General features: G+C 32.7%; 3 protein-coding genes and 1 pseudogene across 4 annotated transcripts; 2 read left to right on the top strand and 2 right to left on the bottom strand.

Moving 5' to 3' along the window:
• The first annotated feature begins 5,109 nt into the window (after nucleotides 1-5,109).
• On the top strand, nucleotides 5,110-6,247 carry LOC108460666 (CASP-like protein 4B1; annotated as a pseudogene).
• Nucleotides 6,248-6,323: 76 nt separating this feature from the next.
• LOC108460665 (probable WRKY transcription factor 33) lies at nucleotides 6,324-8,777 on the bottom strand. Of its 2 annotated transcripts, XM_053026492.1 has the most exons (6): nucleotides 8,282-8,777; nucleotides 7,999-8,196; nucleotides 7,367-7,908; nucleotides 7,103-7,264; nucleotides 6,726-7,003; nucleotides 6,324-6,429 (listed from the first exon to the last, which is right to left on the bottom strand). In XM_053026492.1, the coding sequence occupies exons 1-6, from the start codon at nucleotides 8,513-8,515 to the stop codon at nucleotides 6,380-6,382; spliced, it is 1,464 nt and encodes a 487-aa protein (XP_052882452.1). In that variant the 5' UTR covers nucleotides 8,516-8,777; the 3' UTR covers nucleotides 6,324-6,379. The 2 variants fall into 2 exon arrangements, with proteins under 2 accessions (XP_052882452.1, XP_017615740.1); XM_017760251.2 differs by having other exon boundaries at nucleotides 6,324-7,003; nucleotides 8,282-8,669.
• A 1,963-nt stretch (nucleotides 8,778-10,740) lies between these two features.
• LOC108460667 (uncharacterized) lies at nucleotides 10,741-13,398 on the bottom strand. The gene is made up of 4 exons (XM_017760252.2): nucleotides 12,986-13,398; nucleotides 12,577-12,646; nucleotides 12,389-12,479; nucleotides 10,741-10,996 (listed from the first exon to the last, which is right to left on the bottom strand). Exons 1-3 carry the CDS (start codon nucleotides 13,313-13,315, stop codon nucleotides 12,430-12,432), a joined length of 450 nt encoding a protein of 149 aa, XP_017615741.1. The 5' UTR covers nucleotides 13,316-13,398; the 3' UTR covers nucleotides 10,741-10,996; nucleotides 12,389-12,429.
• Nucleotides 13,399-20,519: 7,121 nt separating this feature from the next.
• On the top strand, nucleotides 20,520-21,131 carry LOC128291608 (uncharacterized). Its single transcript, XM_053026802.1, has one exon. The coding sequence runs from the start codon at nucleotides 20,520-20,522 to the stop codon at nucleotides 21,129-21,131; it is 612 nt and encodes a 203-aa protein (XP_052882762.1).
• Nucleotides 21,132-21,717: the final 586 nt, after the last annotated feature.

Raw genomic sequence — 21,717 nt, forward strand, 5'->3', positions numbered from 1 at the left:
TATTGAGTCTATTTTTAAGTGAAACAAACGGCATAATCATTGGATTTCTGTACAGAAAGAAATTTGATTCGTAGTGCACAGGGGTCAGAGTAGCTAAACCCTGAAACAGGGGAGACTTTTACTAATTGGCCTGACCAAAAATTCTAGAAAAAAAATTAGTAGATAGATATATGAGTATAGTTTTAGGAAAAATTTATGGATCTTAATTTCGAGTTTCGGAACTCGAAATATGAATTTTTAAGTGACTGTGACGCAGTTAGCCAGCTTGTCTAGAAATTTTAAAAATAAATTGTTTGAGCTGTTTAATTAATGAATTAAGCCTGTTAACACCTCGTGCTCGACTCTGGCAATGGTCTCGAGTACGGAGGTGTTACATTAAGATTGAGCATCAGTTACCTTCGGGGTTGCTGCAGCTGGTTAGGATACTGATGTGGAATTGAGAACAAGTAACGATGGACTTCGTTAGTGGGTTGCCCCTAACACCCACTAAGAAGGATTCTGTTTGAGTCATCATGGATCAATTGACCAAGACTGCACATTTCATTCCTGTTAGGACAGACTTCTCCCTACAGAAGTTAGCCAAACTTTACATTTCTGAGATAGTGAGGCTACATGGGGTACCTATCTCAATTATTTCTGATAGGGATCCTTGTTTTATGTCTCGATTCTGGCAGAAGCTTCATAGGGATTTGGGTTCGAGATTAGACTTTAGTACTGCTTTCAATCCTTAGACAGATAGTCAGTTGGAGAGAGTGATTCAGATACTGAAGGGCATGTTGAGGGGTTGCATTATAGCTTTCTAAGGCAGTTGGGAGAAGTACTTGCTATTAGCAGAGTTCGTTTACAACAACAGCTATCAGTCTAGTATACAGATGGCACCTTACGAGGCACTGTATGGTCGTAAGTGTCGCACTCCCTTATACTGGACTAAGTTGGGTGAGCGACGTGTATTGGGTCTGGAAATGGTATCGGAGACTGAGGATAAAGTCCGCTTGATTCAAGATCGACTGAAAGCGGCTTTTGACAGACATAAGTCCTATGCTGATTTAAAGAGGGAGGACATCGAGTATTCTGTGGGGGATATAGTTTTCCTTAAGGTCTCACCTTGGAAGAAGGTTCTGAGGTTTGATTGCAAAGGTAAGCTGAGCCCTCAGTTTATTGGGCTGTACCAGATTTTGAAACGAGTGGGGCCAGTCGCCTATCAGTTGGAGCTATCTCCAGAGTTAGATCGCATACATGATGTGTTCCATGTCTCAATGTTGAGACGCTATCGCTCTAATCCCACGCATGGTTTTTATTTGAATAAAGTCTTATCTTTGGTTATTAGGCTTATATGTGTTTATTTGTAAAAGCTTATAAGAATGGGTCTGCTGGTCTGGTGGTTAAGTGGGGTGTGAAGTCACTAGAGGTTTGGAGTTCGAATCCCTGTACGAACGAGGGATTTATTTTGCTGCTTGAGCCGTGTGAGAGTTTGGAGTAGGATGGAATTCTAAGTGAGTGGAGTTAGTGGGGAGATTGTACAGAGAGATTTGAGGAGATTTTAGAGGAGTGGCCATCAGGATAGTTTTTATTATTTTCTCCCATAACCGAAAATTTCTTTTTCTTCCCAAAAATTTCAATCGTTTCTCTCCTCTTCCCCACGTCGACCTCTGTTTTGCTTCAATCCCATATTTCTTTCTCTGTTTTCCATCGCTCGTTAGCCTTCGTCATCTCTGCTTTCCTTTTGGCATTAGTTGGTAAGTTTCGGCTTTTGTTTATATATGTGTTTCTGAATATATTTTCACTAAGAGGAGTTCTTTCTGGTTTAGAAATTGATCTAGAGTCTGCAAATCATTACCATTGACTGGTTGAGAGCGTGAACTTCGCGTTTCGATCAAAGGCAAGGGTTTCATCATTTGAGTGATGAGCGCTCCGTTATAACTTCGTTTAAGTTTTGGATTAAGTGACTGAAATTGGGGTTCAATTGTCAAGTATAGGTTCTGGAATGCTCGAGAGTGATTACGTGTCGATATCGAACTAGGTGTGTACTCTGATTGCACAAAAAATGATATTCGATAAAAGCCGAAAAGTATTCTGTCGACGACATACGGGCGAGGCCGTGTGGTAGTACACGGGTGTGTGATTGACGAACCAGGCCGTACGTGCGCAACACAGGCGCGGCGGACACGGCCGTGTGATGGCTGACGAGGTCATGTGCAAGACACGGGCTCGGCCAACTGGGCCGTGTGGGCCACATAAAGGACACAGACGTGTGGGCCCAGACGGGCAGGCCACATGGGCGTGTGAGCCCATTTTTCTGAAATGTTCTATAAGGTTGCACGGGTCGCCCAAGTCGATTGTGACTTGTCGTAGGGTCGGTAAGCCTTACTTGGACCCTTAATTCTATGATCTGATATTACGATATATGTACTGCTATGTTACACTTAGCATGTATATCTGTCTATTCTGGATATGAAAATATGTCTGTTAATCTGCATTATAGCATACCATCCTTGTTTGATGCATTGCATTAGTGTGGGTTTGATAAAGTTGAATGAAGTATTTGAAAGGCCTTTAAAGCCTGTTATCTGGCAGCTAAGTTGCATATTTATGACATATGCCGCTTTACGGTGCTCTATGGTGTGTAGGGTTGGATGGGTTGATTTTATCCTCATATTTCGTATGGAAGGATGGGTGGGTCGATTTTATCCCCATATGGTGTGTTGGGTTGGACAGAGTTGGTGTGCAGGGTTGGTGGGCATGTTTCTGTTATTCTGATCTGTTATGCATGCTATATCTAAGATGGGCTAAGGCCCTAAGTTGTATATCTAAGATGGGCTAAGGCCCTAAGTTGTATCTGATTCTGTTTCTGAGTGGGCCAAAGCCCACCCTGATTCTGTAAAAGGGTTCAGGCCCGAATTATGACTGTATTCTATTATCTGACTGTATGCATGCTGAACTGTGGGGATGTACACACTAAGTTGCAAAAACTCACCCTTTATTTATTTTATTTATTTAGGTAATCCCCAGCTGTAGGTGGATCGGTGCAGTGGAAGACTCGACGGTGACCACGACCACATACATTTTAGTTTATGAACTTATTGCTTTTGTTTTATCTATTATTTTCATTATTTTTGAGGGAATTTTGATGTAATTTTGGACTTGGACTTTTGGTTTTAATTTAGGTTTTTGAACTGTGATTTTGAAATATAAACTGTAACAGCTAAGCATGTTTTTCTAAAATTAACTAAGGTTTTCGAAGTAAGACGGTACTAAGAGTTGTTTGGATTTTAAAACTTCTGCGTACTAAGAAATATTTACGAGCCAATCAATAAATTAAAGGTTTTCCGAACTAAGTAAAAGATAATAATTGGAACGGTTTTTATGTATTGAAACGGTTTTCCAAAAACACTCTCATGTGATATTCTCGGATCCGCCATAACGTTTAGGCCGAGTTTGGGGTGTTTTATTAATTAACCAATTGTTTTAAAATTTTAAAGTAAAATATAAAAGAAATTTATTGAAAAATATTTTAAATTAAAATTGAATAATAAAATTCAATAACAATTTTAACTTTAGTAACAAAATTCAATCAAATAAAGGTTAAGCAACATATTTTAATATAAAATTAAAATATAACGGTATCTTTAATTCTTAAGAATAATAACAAATATCAATTAAAAATTTATAATGTAAGTTTCAGTTTTTACTTTAATTATAGTGATAAATTTGCATATTAACCCTATATAATTTACTAAGATCAAATGATCAATGCATGGGAAGTTAATTTTAAGAATGATAAGAAAAGATTAATTGAATCTTAATTGATTTGTATGAGTATTATTATCAATACAAAAGAACGTAAATTCGAGTGAGCTGAAGTGCATTATTCTCCTATTTATGGGTTAGAGAGGAGCTATAAGTAGTTTTGAATATTATATCAAAAAGAATAGATATAATTAGAATCTATACTAAAATCATTAAAGAATAAATTATAAGAAAAAGAAACAAAAAAAAAAAGAAAAAAAAGAAAGGGGGTCTTGTTGAGGTCGAGGGACTTATCCAATGCAACGTTCCATTGATTTCTCCACCAAAAACGTCATTGTATTTATATTCATCTATGCAAAATAAAAAGAAATTAATTTCACTTCACATCCCCAAACTATAGCTCATATTATAAATTTGTCTCATATTTTAAAATGTTTTAATTAAGTTTTTAAAAGATTAATATTGTATTAATAAGGTTTTTCTATGAACTTAATCATTTGCATTAAATATCAACTCAAATTTTAAATTTTATGTAAATATTTTTAAATAATACAGATAAAATTGTATATGTACTTTATGTACAAACAATTTAAATATGACTTGTTAAAAAATGGCATTCATAAATTTTTATTAACATTTTTTTGTTTTTAAACTGATTAGATCTAACATTTAGGCCATAAATATTCATTTGTTTACAATTTAATTTATATATTTTAAATACTCTAAAATTATATTTAAATTAATATTTAATATCTAAATCATCACAAAATCAATTGAAAGATTTAATTGATACAATATTGATATTGATAGTTTAAAATTTCGATTAAAATCTAAATCTAGATGATTATTTAAAAATGTTGAATGAAATTAAGAAAAATGTTATGTTCGACAAAGTTTATACAAATTCAAATTTTGAAGACGGTATTGTTAGGAACAGTAGCTATAAACATCAAATACAAACTATAAAATGAACATAAAAATACAAAAAAATTTGTATTACATCATGTTTAAATTAGAAATCAAATCGAATCATGAATACAAAATTATCTTAAAACTATTTTTTATTTACAAAATTTGAATTTAAAACATTACTTAAAAGAGATGGTAAATTTTTACTACTTATCCTACAAGTTTTGTAGTTAATTAATATTAAGGTAAACTATTAAAATAGTTATTTTTGTTTGTCTTAAATTATATTTTAATTATTTATATTTAAAATGATATATTTTAATCACTGAACTTATCGTGTTATAATATTTTAATTACTGAACTTTTAATTATCATTAAATTATTATTATTATTATTTTGAACGGAAATTTTAGTTTAAAGTATAAAGAGAGTGGATTGAAGTTAAAAAGAAATAAAATTAATGGAGAGGAGGAGAAGGAGGCTGAGTTGTCAGCTAAAGGAACCAACTTCCGTTTCTCATTCCCACACTTTTCTTTCTTTTCCGCGAAAATTCTCCGCTTTTCCCATTTCTTCTATTCTTTCTTTTTTGTAACTGTAATTCAAAATCTCAGTACTTCATAATTTTTTTCCTCAAAGCAAAATCTCAGTATATCAGGATTTCTAAATTGGGTTATCCCATATGTCCAACCCCGATGAAGCAGCAACCCACAACGGTGACGCGGGACCGTCCGCAACGGCGTTTACACCCCCCGCTTACGTGGAGAACCCCACTCCGGCACTTGGGTTCGGCGTCTACTCCATTACCAGGCGTTGGAAGAGAGAGGATTTATTCAATAAAGGGTCTTTAATCGCCAGAGGATTCGCTTTCTTGCTCTCTTTGCTCTCATAATTACGGCTAGCAACAAGCATGGTGACTGGAGAAACTTCGACAATTACGAGGAATACAGGTCATACCAAAACTCCATTCATATCAAATTCGATCCAACAAAAAAAAAGTTTAAAATTTGATTTAGAGATTGTTATTTTTACAGGTATTTGTTAGCAATCGCAATTCTATCGACTTTGTACACGGGAATACAAGCGTTGATACACGTGAATGCACTTTGGAACGTAAAGCAGATATTGAATCAACGTATCTCTGCCATGGTGGACTTTGTTGGTGATCAGGTTGCTTTTCCCATAACTTTTCATCACCTTATTATTATTATTATTATTAAATAAGAGAATTGTGGGACATCTTTAAATTAAAAAAATTATATATAACAGGTGATGTCGTACTTGTTGATATCATCGGTATCTGCAGCAATTCCATTGACAAACAGGATGAGAGAAGGACAAGACAACGCTTTCACTGATTCCTCAGCTTCAGCTATTAGCATGTCTTTCTTTGCCTTCCTAACACTGGCAATATCTGCTGTTGTTTCTGGCTATAAATTGTCTACTCAATCATACATCTAATTTTTCTTTCACTTTAGGTGATTCTTTTTACGTATTTTTATCAATTCATTTGCCCTGGCTGGCTCTATGTGATAATGATTAGCCGAGCAAGCATCGCAATATAATGCATAAATGTATGTATTTTCACAGTACAGAGCAGTTGTATGTTCTAATGGATTGTTATGGTGACTTGACCTCACACAAGTTTTGTCACTAAACCAGCTGCGTGATTTAAAAAAAAATTCACGAAGTCAAATCCGAACTGTGTTAATGTTGAAGCAGTTCTTTATTGACCACCCAAATTCATTTTTTGTACTTGTTTTCTACTCTTACAATCTGCGACAAAGTTGAATAAATAAAACAAATGAATAAATGCACTAATTCTGGGTATTGAGTATTGAGTCACAGAACCTACAGAATCAAGCAACTAAAGGAAAACTAATTGATAAACATCCACTTTGTTGATTGGTTTACTCCTAAAAGTTATGTTATTTTGCTTTTTCAAGACAGGAATCCGTCCAAAAATGAATCATCCCTAGGTTCATTCTTAGCAAATGCCCCATCTGAGAAATGTGGTTGGCTCATGTATGATGAGCCAATGGACTTCCCCAATCTAGAGAATCCGAAACTACCTGTGTTGTTGTTGTTGTTGTTCTGCAGCATCCCCAAGCTAACTCCCGAGTTGGGGTACATTGTATTGTTAGGCTGACTGGGGACAGCTGAAGGCCTTATCGGCATGTTTGCAGTTACAGCCGAAGGTCTGTTCATCGTGTAGCCGCTCCCGCGTGCAGCAGGAACATCGTGGTTGTGTTTCCCTTCGTAAGTAGTTATCACAGCCCTCAAATCATGGGATGCTCGCTCTACATGTTTTCTAACAGGACAACCTATTGCCGTACATTTGTAGTAGCTCCTGTATAAAAGATTTTGACGAAGTCAACAATTTTAGTTGAATAAACTGCACATCCAGGCTTCCTATTAGTAGACAATTAGGTGGAGAATAATGACTAACCTTGGATTGGGGTTTCCCTTGACTACTTTCTGTCCATATTTCCTCCATCTATACCCATCATCAAGAATATCAATATCACTTGTTGTTTGCACCACTATTCTAGGCTCTTTCACAGTTTTGCTACCACAACCTACCATACCTTCATTCTCATTTTCACTTTTCCTGCAAAAATTTTAAAAAAAATAATCACAAAAGCGTAAGCTAAAGCAAGATCCCATTAATGGGATAATCTGTTTTTCATTTTTGGCTATGATCCAAGCTTACCATCTTTTAGCATCTGGTTCATTTTCATTGATATCATCACAACCATTAGTATTACTTATTGCTGAAGAAGCTTGGTCAAAGTCATCATCATCAATGGAACCCGAAGTCTCATCTTGCATTATAAAGGAGTCTCCTAGTTGGTTCCCTAATGTACCAACTGATTGATCTGATATCTCAGCAGAATGAGACGACGAGGACCTATTACCTCTTGTAGATTGAGGCTTGGGATGGTTATGGCTACCTTTATAAACTATTTCAGTAATTTGTCCATCCAAAGATCTCTCCACTTTTTTCTTTGTGGGACAATTGGGATACGTGCACTTGTAATAACTGCGTGGGTTTTCACTCCCTTTCACTTGTTTTTGCCCATATTTTCTCCAATTATACCCGTCTTCAACCTTCCTGTTGTTCATATACTGTGACGTTTGATGGTATTGGGAAGTGTAATTACCAGCTGGTTGAGAACCTGTATTGCTCTGCATATTTGGTTTGAATTGGACCATTTCACCGCCGGCTTTCTCTAAACTCCATGCTGGTTGTTCCTGAGGAAAACCAATTCTTTTGTTTAGCCTAAATGCCTGCATGCAAATAGAATCAGAGAAATGAAATAGCTAGAAGCCAGCGTTGTGTACCATAGAAACCATGTTGGAACAAGACTGAAAGGCAGTGGTAGCGGTCGTAGACGGCAGCGTTGACTGCGTTTGAGGCACTTGGAAAGAAAAATCAAACCCCTTGGGCTTAATTCCTTGTTGATGGTCATTAGAATCGTTCTTCCAGTTTACCGTTTGAGCACCGCCAAAAGCACCGGTGGTAGTTGGAGAAGAAAAAAGCTATAAAAGAAAAACACAGATGAATTTAGCATATACATAAAATTCATATGTAAAACACAGTGATTAAGTTTTAAAAAGTACTCACAGCAGAAGTGGAGAAAAGAACAGGTGAGTCCAAGAAATCTGTCGGGCTAAAAGAAGAAGGGGAGATAAGGGTAGGGGAGATGGGTAAAGAAGAAGGAGCAAATGACTTGAAATTTGGAACTTGAGTGCTAAATTTATTATGGTCAGAAAATGAAGGCCAAGTGGTGTTGGTGGAGGCGGATTGATTAACGTTGTTGTCCATGTTGATAAAAGCAGATGATGATGAAGCAGCCATGGGAGGAGGATATGGGGTTTGAGGTCGCTACACAATTTATATATACAAAGTATTATGCAGTATGGGGGGTATTTCATGGTGAAATAAGGTCTCACCTTTCTCTCTGCTACTGCTCCATGATTCTTCTGAGAAGCTAAAACCAAGTTTGACCGTGGAAAAAAAAGGGATTCTCGGTCAAAGTATGTGGGTTTGACTGGACTATAGCCATTGTTGATAATTATTTATTTTGTGATACATAAATGATCAATGGCGGCTGATCTAAGCAGAGGGGAGGGAGCCCTTTTTTTTTTCTTTTTTTTGTTAAAATCCATCATAACTCTATATACTCTTTATAAATTAAAATTTTACTCCTCTACTTTTTATATTTTAAAATTAAAGTCTAATTATTAATATTATTATTATTATTTCTTAACTTAAGGTTTATTGCGATGTTATTTTTTTAGTTATATTGTTATCAAGTGAATAATTTTTTATTTTAAAATATTACACCAATAAATTTAATAAAAAATTAACAATATTAACAATTGGATAAGAGGTGCAGATAAGATGGGCCTTTGCTCCCAAATGGTAAATATGTCTTTTAGTTTCTTTAATTTTTTTAAAATTATAAATTAGTATAATAGTAAAATTGCATCCTCCACTGAATTTATGATTCATCTTTAGCCCCCAAAGCTAGTTTTATGGCTTTGCCTCTGAAATGAGTCTGAATTTAGAAATATGAAAATTAAAAGGATTAAATTCTCAAAAATAAAAATATAGGAATTAAATTTTAAATCTATAGAGTATAGGGACCTATGAAATATTTTAACCTTTTTATTTTCCCTTGTTATCAAGGCAAATCCAAGTCGATTCTTTTTGTTCCACGTTGTATGTCTTTTGCAATACCGCCCTGGCTGTTAAACAATATCCACGTTGTCTTGTTATATCCACCCACGCTCAAGATTGCTTAGCTCATCTTAATATCATTTTCTACTTCTATTTACTTATAATTAATAATAAAACAAAGTAGAGAAATCAAATATTTAAATATTTGGGTCATCTCAGTCCTTGTATGTTTTACAAGTTTTAATTTTAACCTTTATACTTTTTGTTTTAAGAATTTATTCTCTTTTTTTTTTTTTTGATTTAATGTTACTATTAATGAATTCAGTTAAAGTGGATTATGTTTTGATTTAGTATTTCAAGTTCAATTGATAACCATATCAAAGAAGTTGAATTAAATCTTATATGGTATTTTTAAAATAAAAAACTTTGCTCGTATTGCTAATATTACACGACAAGCAAATAAAAACGTTAAACTTAGAGTTGTAAGTTTTTCCGTCTTTGCAAGGTTTTTTAGCATTGTTTCATAGAAATAAAGTGAAATTCAGATTTTATGTAACTTTAAATCGATGTGTGAGCATTTTTTTTTTTAAAAATAGTACATATTTAAATTTGATCAAATTCTCGACAATGTTATTCAAATGCTAAATCAAAAGAATAAAGGAACTAAATTTCAAACATCAAAAAGATTTGAGAGAGTAAAAAGCCCTTTGTAACTCGAATTTGTACCCAAAAATTGTGAAAAGAGTATAGGGCCTTAGAATAGAATTAAACCTTTCTTAATTTGGCGAAAGGGAAATCATCTCAGTGCAGGCACTAGCTGTATTTATAATTAAACTTCAAATTTTGTCTTTCTTTCAAGATTTTGATAAATGAATTTATTAATCCTATTTTAACTCTTTTTCAAATCAAATTTTACTAAATATACTCCTCCGTGTATATATATAATAGCGTGACTCAAGTGAGTGAAAATAAATAAATTTAGCTTTTTTTATTTTTGGTTATTCCATTTGACCATTTCAATTGAACCCCATACATGTACATGTATATATTCTATTATTTTTCTTGTATTATATATTTTATTGACTCTCTCAACTGTATTTATTTATACTTAATTTTTGTCTAACAAATAGATTAAGCTCTATTATTGAATAATATAATAACTTAAAAAACTTCCAAGAAACTAATGTTCTGCTTTTTTTCCTTATTTAGTTCACATTTGACTCATTCCTTGTGTAGGAGAGAACCATAATCCTTGACCATGTCAATTATTGTACCAGATAAATATGCAACTGTATATGCATTCTGGTTAATATGCATTTTCTTTTATAAACTGCTAATGAGATCAAAGTGCTAATAAGTACGATAATATACATCTTGTTCTTCATATGATAACATAAATATTTGGATCAAACGGATTTTTTTTCCAGAAAAATCATAATTCAACAGTGTTCCTGCGTCTAAAGGCAACATTAACAAGTTATATTATGATAATAAACAGATGACTTGTGTATTTTTTTATATATATAAAAAAGGAACACTTTATAAAAACCAAAACCAAATTACAAAAAAGAAAGGGAAAAAAAAAAAAAAAAGAGTTACAACACAGGAACAAGGAACTTTCAAGGAGACAAAACAGGCATGACCACCATGTGGACCCTGCAAATAAGTAGAAAAGACATTACTTCCTGTAAGAGAGGATTAAACTCTGTTCATTCATGTTGCTGTCAAATAGAGATGTTATACAACAACAACGGGAAGAAGGATGGTCACAATTATCTAATAATCCACGTGATATTCAATCCACCTGAACCATGAAGCATTTGAAATAAAGCTTGTCAAGAAACCCAAGAATATCCGCCATTGGCACTGCAGCAGCAGTCACTTTTGACTCCTGCATGTATTATGGTATATAGGACCATATGCTCATTCTCAGTAAGAGTTGTGCTGTCTTTTGAATGGCCAAAGGTGTCACAAGTAAATAGTTATAAACGATTCTAAGCGCACATAGATAAATGGGTCCCTCTTTTTAATGAGCTTTCCATCTAGTTTATCAGAAGATTTACACGTGAACCAAGACCACTTAAACAAGGGTGGAATTACGAGGACAAACCCATAAAGGAGGCTTACACCTTAGCTGAGCAGCTCATAAGCCACTTTTGAGCTTGGATAAATTAGGGTTCTGCGATGCTTTAGCTCAAATATGTTTGAGATCACTAATGCATGAAGTCAAATATGTTAGTATAGTAAGCCTACTTGATCTAGCTTGTAAATGAGCAAAACACTAGTATATGAAAGAGCTCAGCTTGACTTATCACAATTAAAACCCATCATTCCCCTTCCCCTACATTCCTCAAAAGGAATTAGAATGAGTATGCATGTCTGCACATTAAACAAGTCAAGTAATGGAGGCTCTTGCCATTCATCTTTAGTCAAGTAAATCCCATTAAACAAGTGCTATTCATATCAGGCCTAGTAAAGTGTTCTATGAGTGGGATAAGGGGAAAAATAACAGGTAATCCATGGCTGGCTCAAGCACAATAACCAATGTCCCCGAATGACATAAAACAAACATCATCTAACAGAAGAATATGAATTTAGGTACAAAAATAGTCTAGACTGATCATAGTCCAAACCTACTATATAAATAGTTTCATCACAGAACATGTGCAGATTTGGGTGAAAATTGTAGCAAATAATATGAAATAAATAGATTATAAATTATCCATGCTCAATGATTACATAACAGGACCAAGTCCTAAACCTAAGAATATAAAATGTGCAACTTCAGCACTCTCTGGTGAAATACACACCCAAAAGTCAGGGATAGAGACTTAATTGTGTGACCAAACTAGCAGCAACAGAACTTATGACTATTATTTATACAATCTTCAGCGCAGTGAAAAATGCCAGCTAAACAAATGGACCAACGTTGAGCAATGAGGCACTCACAGCTCTAAATCTTATAGGATTATTCTTATACATCATTCACAGCAGTGAAGAACACAAATTAATGAAATGAAGACCACAGCAGAGCAATAAGGAACTCACGATTCTAAATGTTCGAAATGCAGAGACCAAGTATGTTAAACTCAAGAATCACCCTTGATTTCATCAGAATCTGAATCACTCGCATTATAACCTGATAAAAGACCGACCACAGCAAACAGAAAAAAGCAAACAATTAGGAAATTATCACTTACAAGGTGATGAAGATACTAATATTTACAGAGGTGAACCTGGATGCTTATCGCTGACTTTCCAAACAGAAGACCGCAGCCTCGACGCCCTTGTCATCCAAATTCTTCCCTATAATACCAATACACCGAAGCTAAACTTAGAAACAAAGACAAGCTTAGTTGGAAGAAACAAAATGAGAAATAAGATAAACTAATCCAAAAACCCTGTTGCTGCTTCTAGTTAATCTTGGAACCTAAGAAAATAGAACAAAAGCTCCAACTTCATCTTGTAATGAATTTTATACAGCAAAACGGCAAATTCTTAAAATTCATTAGTAAATATGTATTGCATTTTCCTAAGCAACCATAAATTCACAATAGCAAAGCATAAACCCTAAACCCAGACAAAAGTGAAATTAAAAGGGAAGTCTTTAGGAGCCAAATAAGGGGGAAAAGAAAAAGGAGAAACCTTTTGGGCATCCCGGGGAACCCCATAACCGCTATAATACATTTGACCCACAAGAACCTGCATGTTAACGTCCCCGGCTTTGGCTTCCTTGAGAGTATCTTTGAACCAACGTTTAACGCAATCGGAGACGACTTCGGAAAGTGGGAGGCGTTGACTGGCACTGGAGCTCTCCATCTTCTTCTTGGAATTGGGTTTGTTGTCTTCACTTATAATCCGCCGGTTCAGAGTAGTGGGTTTTGGGTTTTTCCCAGTTGTGTTAAGATGGTGGGCGGCGCCGGTAACCTTTGCGAGATGTTGAAGCTTGGTTGCGCCGGGCAGCGATTTTCCCATAAAATAAATTGAAAACCTAAAGACAGAAAAAGTATGTGAATGAGATGTGTGCGCCTTTAAAGAAAGGGAAATCAGTTAAACTTTTTCCCCTAATTATATATTTTAATTAATTATTTTGGTCATAAGAAATTAACTCAAATTGTTTAGAAAACTTTTCATTTTTTTAATTTTTTAACTTTCTTGTTATATATATTTTTTAATACAATGTCTATTACTATTCATAACCCATCTTCAATAGACTGTAATACCCTAAAAATCTTTACAAGAATATATTATCCTCGATATAATAAAATAAGGAAATAAAGTGATAAAAGGGAAGTTTTGAGTTATGGCAACATTGGGAAGTAAATTATGATATCTTGATTCGGAAAGGACTAAATTGTAAAAGTTAGAAAAGTTTTGTTGCCTAAGAGTAAATACTCAAGACTTAAAGGGTTAAAGTGTAAATATGAAAAGTTGAAGGACCAATAGTGTAAATATTTTAAGGGTAGAATGATCTAGAAACTAAGGAAAATGGATGAATTGGGACCAAATTGAATAAGTAAAGAACTATGAGGGACTAAATTACAATTTTACCAAATTAAATGATGACTCAAGGATGGAATTCTAAAAGATCATGAAGGGCAAAATGGTCAATTAGTAAGAGAGAGAATTCTAGAATGTAATGATTATGTTAATGATATTTTAAATTAATTAATTAGATAAATATTATTTTATTAATATTTTATGAGATATTTAATATTATTTTATTATTATTTATTTAGTATATAAGGAAAGAAAGATGAAGAATTTTCATCATCTTTCCTTTCCATGCAAACTAACGTGAGAGAAAGAGAGGAAGAAAGAAAGTTTTACTTTCTTTACAATTTGGTTCTTTACCAAAAATTCACCATTTTCACCCAAAAATCAAATGAATTTCCATAGCTACCAAGAGAGAAATGTTAAGGAGAACATGGGGAGTTAGAATATCAAGTTGGATTCAAGAAATAGAAGCTGGAGAGAGAGAAAATCAAGTTAAAGATTGGTATCAAGAGAATAAGGTAAGTACATCAAGATTTCAATACGCTTTTAAGTTTGTTATTGTTGATAAATCATGGAAATAATGTTATAGTAGAGTTTTATTACATAAGGTCCTATGTTCTTGATATGTTAGTGAAGAGAAAATAAGAGAAAGTGATGAGAAATGGTGTAGAAAAAGAATATAAGGGTGTTATAACATGGTAATTAATATCTTGCACTAAAACAGTTATGGACAGCAGCAGTAGTCTAACTTTGAAAAATCACCATAAATTTTATAAATTGAATTAGAAGATGAAAAAAATATGGAATTAAATCTAAATGAGTCTAGTTTCTCATAGAAGAAACAGTGTAAGCAATGAATTTGTAAATTTTTATATATAATGAATTTTGTGAGACAAGGTCAGAATGAATTCGGGTTCCCCTGTTCAGACTTTGAAAAATAATAAAAAAATGAAGAAAAATAATTAGAGGCTTAAATTTATATTTATAGAATCCTGAATGAGTCTAGTTTTATTAGAAACAAACTAGAACATCATTTGAATTCTGTAAAAGGAGATAACTAATTTTTAGTGAAGAAGGGTCAGAACTGTCAGACAGCAGAACAGGGGTGACTTTAATGAATAAACTGTACTAATTGGCTAAACCAAAAATTCTGAAAATTTTATGATAAGAATACATGTGAGTCTAGTTTCAGGAAAAATTAACGGATCTTAATTTCGAGTTCTGTAGCTTAATATATAAATAATTTAGTGACTATGACGCAAATGGACAGTTTTGAATGTACATATAAGTAAATAGTGAAATTATTGATAATGTTACTTGTTGTATGTTATATAAATTAAGGATGTGGAATGGAGAGGAGGACGAGGAAAATATGTATGAATATTCATCTAGCATGGCTAATTTGCATGTTTTAGGCTCGGGGACTAAATTGAATAAAAGTAAAATTTTATGGGCAATTTTGTAAAAATGTCGAAATGACTAAATTGCATGAAATAGATTATTTTATTATTTAAATTACAAAATTTAACGAAATTATCAATTTAGTTCAAGATCGGGAAAACATGTTTTAGGGATTAAATTGAAAAGTGTTGAAATTATGGAAAATTTTGATATTTTATAGAATTCATGGACTGTTATCAATATATATGAGAAAAATAGTTGGAAATAAGGATTAAATTGCAAGAATTTTACTTTCTCGTCCCTAAGGATGAAATCGTCATTAATTAAAGTTTAGGGGCAAAATGGTAATTTTGCCTAGAGCATTAATTAAATGTATTAGAATATGAAATGAATGAAAATGATGATCAAATTTATTTATAAAGATCCGGACGACACAAATACGAGACTTGATCATGGAAAGAAAATATATCGAATAATGAAATAATAAACACGAGCAATCAATGAGGTAAGTTCGTAACTTGAATTATATTCGAAATGCTTGAGATTGTATGTTATTGATGTGAATATGATTTGAATGTTCATTGTATGAAAATTTATAAAACATTGATATATTTGATAAAATGGGAAGAAATCCGGTTGAATGAAAGGAAAATTGATGGATCTCGAAAAGGAATTGACGGTAAAAGGATCTAGCCCGGACGGGTGATCCTATCTGATATAGCCCTTCCGAAGAATACGTGTAAAATGGATTTAGCCGGACGGGTAATCCGAATTAGGTCTGAATTTAGCTCGACGGTAATTGGATCCAATCTCATTAGAGTAATTATCGTTCTGGGATTTAGCTCTGACCGGTAATCCCGACAATACTCTATGAGTTTATATTGCGGGATTTAGCTCGGACCGGTAATCCCATTGCAAGGATGAGGTTCATGGGAGTGTGCTCTCGATATGAAATGTGTAAGACCATGGTTGAAAAATACCATGGCAACTCGAGTGTAAGACCATGGTTGAAAGATACCATGGCAACTCGATATAAAATGTGTAAGACCATGGTTGAAAGATACCATGGCAACTGATATAAAATGTGTAAGACCATGGTTGAAAGATACCATGGCAACTCGATATGAAATGTGTAAGACCATGGTTGAAAGATACCATGGCAATGTGATATGAAATGAACAAGACCATGGTTGAAAGATACCATGACAACATGACATAAAATGAGTAAGACCATAGTTGAAAGACACTATGGCATCATGTCAAAGATAAATAAGACCGTGGACGGGAGACGCTCTAGCATCTGTTGAACAATTGATATTTAGGTAATATGTATCAGATGACGAATGGTTATATGAAATAATTATGAAGATAGATAAACGAAATAAGTATAAGTACATGAAATATAATTTATGTTAAGTTTGATATAAGCTATTACCGGAATAAATATACATAAAATATATGAAAATAGATATATCAGTGTTGAATTTATATGAGATATGTGCAAGTATACTAACAGTGTTGCTGTTTGATGCTTATACAACTGTCAAACTGTTGATTGAATGGTAATATATTTATTTATATGATGCATTGAATCGGTAAGTATTTAAATTTTTTAGTGATCGTAAATGGTAGTAATGCTCAAACCCCTGCTCGGCAATGGATACGGGTTAGGGTGTTACAAGACACATCCATGGGTCGGGTTTGAGTCAAGTCTTAACAAAATTTTAGACTCATTTGATAGGTTTAGCCCGAAAATGAGCTTAAAATTTTACTTAAATTCGACTTGAATAAAAATACTAAAAATCGACCCGACTTGACTTGTCCATATTAAATTTTTATATAATTTTTAAAATATATATATAATACATCAAAACACTAAAAATATTAAAATAAATATTTTCCAACCAATTGAAATAAATTTAAAAAAATCTTTATACTTAAATAATACTAACATAAGTACAACTTAACAAGCAAATGTCTTCAAAATTGTAACAAAATTAACATTAAAATAAAAGTTATACAATATTCAAACAATATCAACAAAATAGTATCAATAAAAAGTGAAATGACAACAAAACAGTGAGAAAACAATAAGAAAACAACATATTTTTTTCTTTTTGCAAATTTGGGTTGAGTTCGTGTCGAAGACCTATATTTTTGCCCAAACTCTCCTACTTTTCGGGCCAGGTCAAAAGTTTACTCTGCAACCTTTAAATAGAAAGATAATGCGTTTCAACGCATTCGAACCCAGATTCTACTACACTGACAACAATATTTCACTATGTTTTTAACATGATATTACATTTAACTTTTATTCTTCAAATTTGAATATTTATTATTTTTTCTTAAATATTTTACTTGAGTTTGGATTCGATAATTAGTAGATCAATTAAATATTTCATTTTACAATTATAAAGAATGATTAGACATTTTATTTGAGCTACGATTTAAGATTTTATAGGTCACTCGTGATATTATTTTTAATGAAATTAAAAACAATGATGATAATAATTTAATTATTTTAACAATAAAATTAAATATTATAATAGTGGTATTAAAATTAATGATGAAATAGGCGGAAATTTTAACAAGTAGAGGGGATGTGAAAATTTTGATCATTACACCCTGGTGGAGTATATGTTTTGATAATATGATGAGTAAGAGTGGGGCAGGTAGTTAGCTAAAAAGGGTCATCACTAGTTCAAATTTATTAACTTAGTGTTCATGACAGATGAACACACTTAAACCAAACAACCTGTAAGCCTCACAGTAGACAGTCAGCTTCAGCCCACCAGAAGTAATAAAGGTGAAATTTTTATTGCAACAGTGGGGGTACAGACTTCAGAGACACACTACAAGTAGGACACTTTTAAATACTGCCAAAGATGTAGTTTAGTAATCTAAAATAAGGATAATGTAATTTTTGGTCCATGAATTTAATAAATAGATTCATATTGATTTTTAAATTTGAAAATTATTATTTATTTAAGTCTATTTTATTAATGATTATGATCAAAAAGGGTAATGTAACTTTTGACTTTTGAACTTAAAAGGTAAGTTTACATAGTTTTTGAATTTGACAACTAAATTTATTTTAGTATTTGTATTTTTTATTTACTTTGAACTTGACAATTAGATCTATTTAGATCACTCAACTTGAAAAATTTAAAAGTTTGATGACGTGACACTCTGAGTTTGAAAAATAATTTTTTTTAGATAATGATGTGATACAATCTTAAAGTGCCATATTCAATATTTTAATAACCAAACCAATGGTTGAACATGTTAGACCACTAGTTCTCAATTCAACCAATTCGATTTAATTCGATCGTTAGACCAATAATAATTAAATAAATAATTAAAATATCTAAAAAAAGTAAAATATATATGAATCTTAACTATTTATTTAATTATTGTTGATTTGACAGTTGAATCAATCAAACTAGTTGAATGTGACACAATTTTAGAGTGTTACATCATCAAACTTTTAAATTTTTTAAGTTTAAGTGTCAAAGTGAACCAAACAAAAATTATAGGTATCAAAGTGAACCTAATTATCAAGTTTAGGGGCAAAAAGTTACATTATCTTTTTTTTTTTTACATTCATTAACATAATAGGCTTAAATGAATAATATTTTTTAAATCAGGGTCAAAATAAATAAATAAAATTAAGAATAATATAAACCACTTGGTAAAGTTGAGTAGGCAAAAGCCTCTACAAAATGCAATTGAAAAAATGTCTGTTCACCTGCCCTTCACTCTCAAATGCATATGGATGGGGGTCTACATTCGGCCGGTAATTATCAATGTAAACCAAATAAATCGAACCGATCTTAGGAAGCTAAACCAAATAAAAAAAATTCTGTTCCATTTTTAGCTTTTCTTTTAGTTGGAAAAAAATTCTAATTAAGTTACTTATAATTTCTTTTACATAATTATCTTCTTTATTTAATTTAGTATATCTATTACATTTATTTTTTTATTTTTATTTCAAATTCATTATAGAAAATATTAAAAATTAAATCAACAATTGTAGTGAACTCAAAATTATTTATTTTCTTACATGATTAACATACAATTTCCATGTCTTCTTCTGTTCTTGATAAATATATATCAATTTGGTTTGTTTATATATTAAATAATAAAATTAAAAGAAATATCATAAAAATTTAAATTATCAATTTGAATTTTAAATATTAAAGGGCATTGGGTTTTAAAATTTAATGAATTTAAGCTTTTGTTATAAATAAATGTGAATGTCCATATTCTAACACCTTATTTATGACATAAAACCTCCGATTCATTATGCAATGTTTAACATATGCGTTAATGTCTCAAAGAAATTTATTGAGTTTTAAAGATATTCGTCTTAATAGATATTATATTGAGACTATGAATGAGAAAAATGTTGAATATCTATATATTACAAATGTTAAATGTGGAAAGAAATATGTTTTGGAGAGGCTACCTGCTTTTTCATCAGGTTTATATTATACACATATTAGTGCAATTGAGTCACATGTTACTACAAATCAAAAGTTTGTAGAACCGTATACTTTTACTATTTGGCATGACCGATTAGGCCATCCCGGATTTATTATGATGCGAAGAATCATCGAGAATTCAATTGGACACCAATTAAAGAACGAAAAGATTCTTGAATTCAAGGATTTATCTTGTGTCGCTTGTTCTCAAGGAAAATTGATTATTAGACCATCACCAGCTAAAGTTGGGATTGAATTTCCCTTATTTCTGGAACGTATTCAAGGTGATATATGTGGGCCCATTCATCCACCATTTGGGCCATTCAGATATTTTATGGTATTAATAGATGCATATAGTAGGTGGTTACATGTGTGTTTATTATCGACTCGCAACCTGGCATTTGCGAGACTACTTGTTCAAATAATTCGATTAAGAGCACAATTTCTAGATTATGCAATCAAAACTATTCGTCTTGATAATGCTGGTGAGTTTACATCCCAAGCTTTTAATGATTATTATATGTCAATTGGGATAAAAGTTGAACATCCTGTAGCTCATGTTCATAAACAAAATAGTTTAGCTGAATCATTTATCAAACGCCTCTAACTAATAGCTCGGCCATTGCTCATGAGAACAAAACTCCCTGTTACAGCTTGGGGATATGCTATTTTGCATGCAACAAAACCTGTGCGCTTAAGGGCAACAAAAACAATTGGCTTTTGGTTAGGATATTTCCCATCTTAGAATTTTTGGATGTGCAGTATATGTTCCAATTGCTCCATCACAACGCATAAAGATGGGTTCTCAAAGGAGGTTGGGAATATATGTTGGTTATAAATCTCCTTCTATAATTAAATATGTTGAACCATTAACTGGAGATTTATTTACTGCACGATTTATTGATTGTCATTTTGACGAAACAACATTCCCAACATTAGGGGAAGAGAAAATACAACTGGTAAAAGAAATTACATGGAATGTATCATCATTATCTCAATTAGATCCTCGTACAAGTCAATGTGAACAAGAAGTTCAAAGGATTATACATTTGCAAAATATTGCCAACCAACTGCCAGATTCATTTACTAACCTAAAGAGAATTACAAAATCTCACATACCAGCTGAAAATGCTCTAATACAAATTGATATCCCAATAAGGCAAATTGTTAGTGCAAAAGAAAGTAATCCACGCCTGAAGCGTGGAAGGCCAATCGGTTCCAAAGATAAAAATCCTCGTAAAAGGAAAGGAGCAATTATTCAAGATGGTAATATTGTGGAGGCAAGTGCCCCAGAAGAGGCCAAAGATATAACTAATCAAAAAACCCCAGAAGAGGTTCAGGTACCTGAAAATGGTGATAACGAAAAGATCTCAATAAGTTATGTTACTTCAGGAAAAAGATGGAACTGAAAAAATATAGTTGCCGACAACAATTTTCCTTATTATGTTGCTATTGAAATAAAAAAAAATGAGTATCTTGAGCCTAAATCTATTGAGGAATGTAGAAATAGAAAAGATTGGCTAAAATAGAAAGACGTAATTCAAGTAAAATTAAATTCATTTTCTAAACGTGAGGTTTTTGGACCTATAGTTCAAACCCTTAAATATGTAAAGCCGGTAGGATATAAATGGCTATTTGTATGAAAACGAAATAAGAAAAATGAAGTCGTAACATATAAATCACGACTTGTAGCACAGATATTTTCGCAAAGACCCGACATTGATTATGAAGAGACATATTCTCCTGTGGTGGATGCAATCATGTTTAGATACCTTATTAGTCTAGCAATATGTGAAGAACTTGACATGCACCTAATGAATGTTGTTACAACCTATTTGTATGGTACACTTAGAGGTGTTCATGGGTCGAGCTACCCGGCCCGGCCTGAAAGCCTTCCCAAAATGTGGGAGGGTTTGGGCAAAAATATAGGCTCGAAAAATAGGCTTGGACAAAAAAATAAGACCCGTTTAAAAAATGGGTCAGGCCTCGGGTAAG

Source organism: Gossypium arboreum, chromosome 4, assembly GCF_025698485.1.
Source record: "Gossypium arboreum isolate Shixiya-1 chromosome 4, ASM2569848v2, whole genome shotgun sequence".
In the NCBI taxonomy this organism is placed as follows: Eukaryota; Viridiplantae; Streptophyta; class Magnoliopsida; order Malvales; family Malvaceae; genus Gossypium; species Gossypium arboreum.

Bases quoted from the DNA above. Each gene is read 5' to 3' on its own strand.
- LOC128291608 (XM_053026802.1), top strand. From the start codon at position 20,520: ATGGGTTCTCAAAGGAGGTTGGGAATATATGTTGGTTATAAATCTCCT.
- LOC108460667 (XM_017760252.2), bottom strand. From the start codon at position 13,315: ATGGGAAAATCGCTGCCCGGCGCAACCAAGCTTCAACATCTCGCAAAG. The intron at 12,647-12,985 runs GTTTCTCCTTTT...TTGGTATTATAG, and splicing joins TTCCCCGGGATGCCCAAAAG to GGAAGAATTTGGATGACAAG. The intron at 12,480-12,576 runs GTTCACCTCTGT...GTCTTTTATCAG, and splicing joins AGTCAGCGATAAGCATCCAG to GTTATAATGCGAGTGATTCA.
- LOC108460665 (XM_017760251.2), bottom strand. From the start codon at position 8,515: ATGGCTGCTTCATCATCATCTGCTTTTATCAACATGGACAACAACGTT. The intron at 8,197-8,281 runs GTGAGTACTTTT...TTTCTTTTATAG, and splicing joins TTCTTTTCTCCACTTCTGCT to CTTTTTTCTTCTCCAACTAC. The intron at 7,004-7,102 runs GTTAGTCATTAT...TCTTTTATACAG, and splicing joins AAGGGAAACCCCAATCCAAG to GAGCTACTACAAATGTACGG.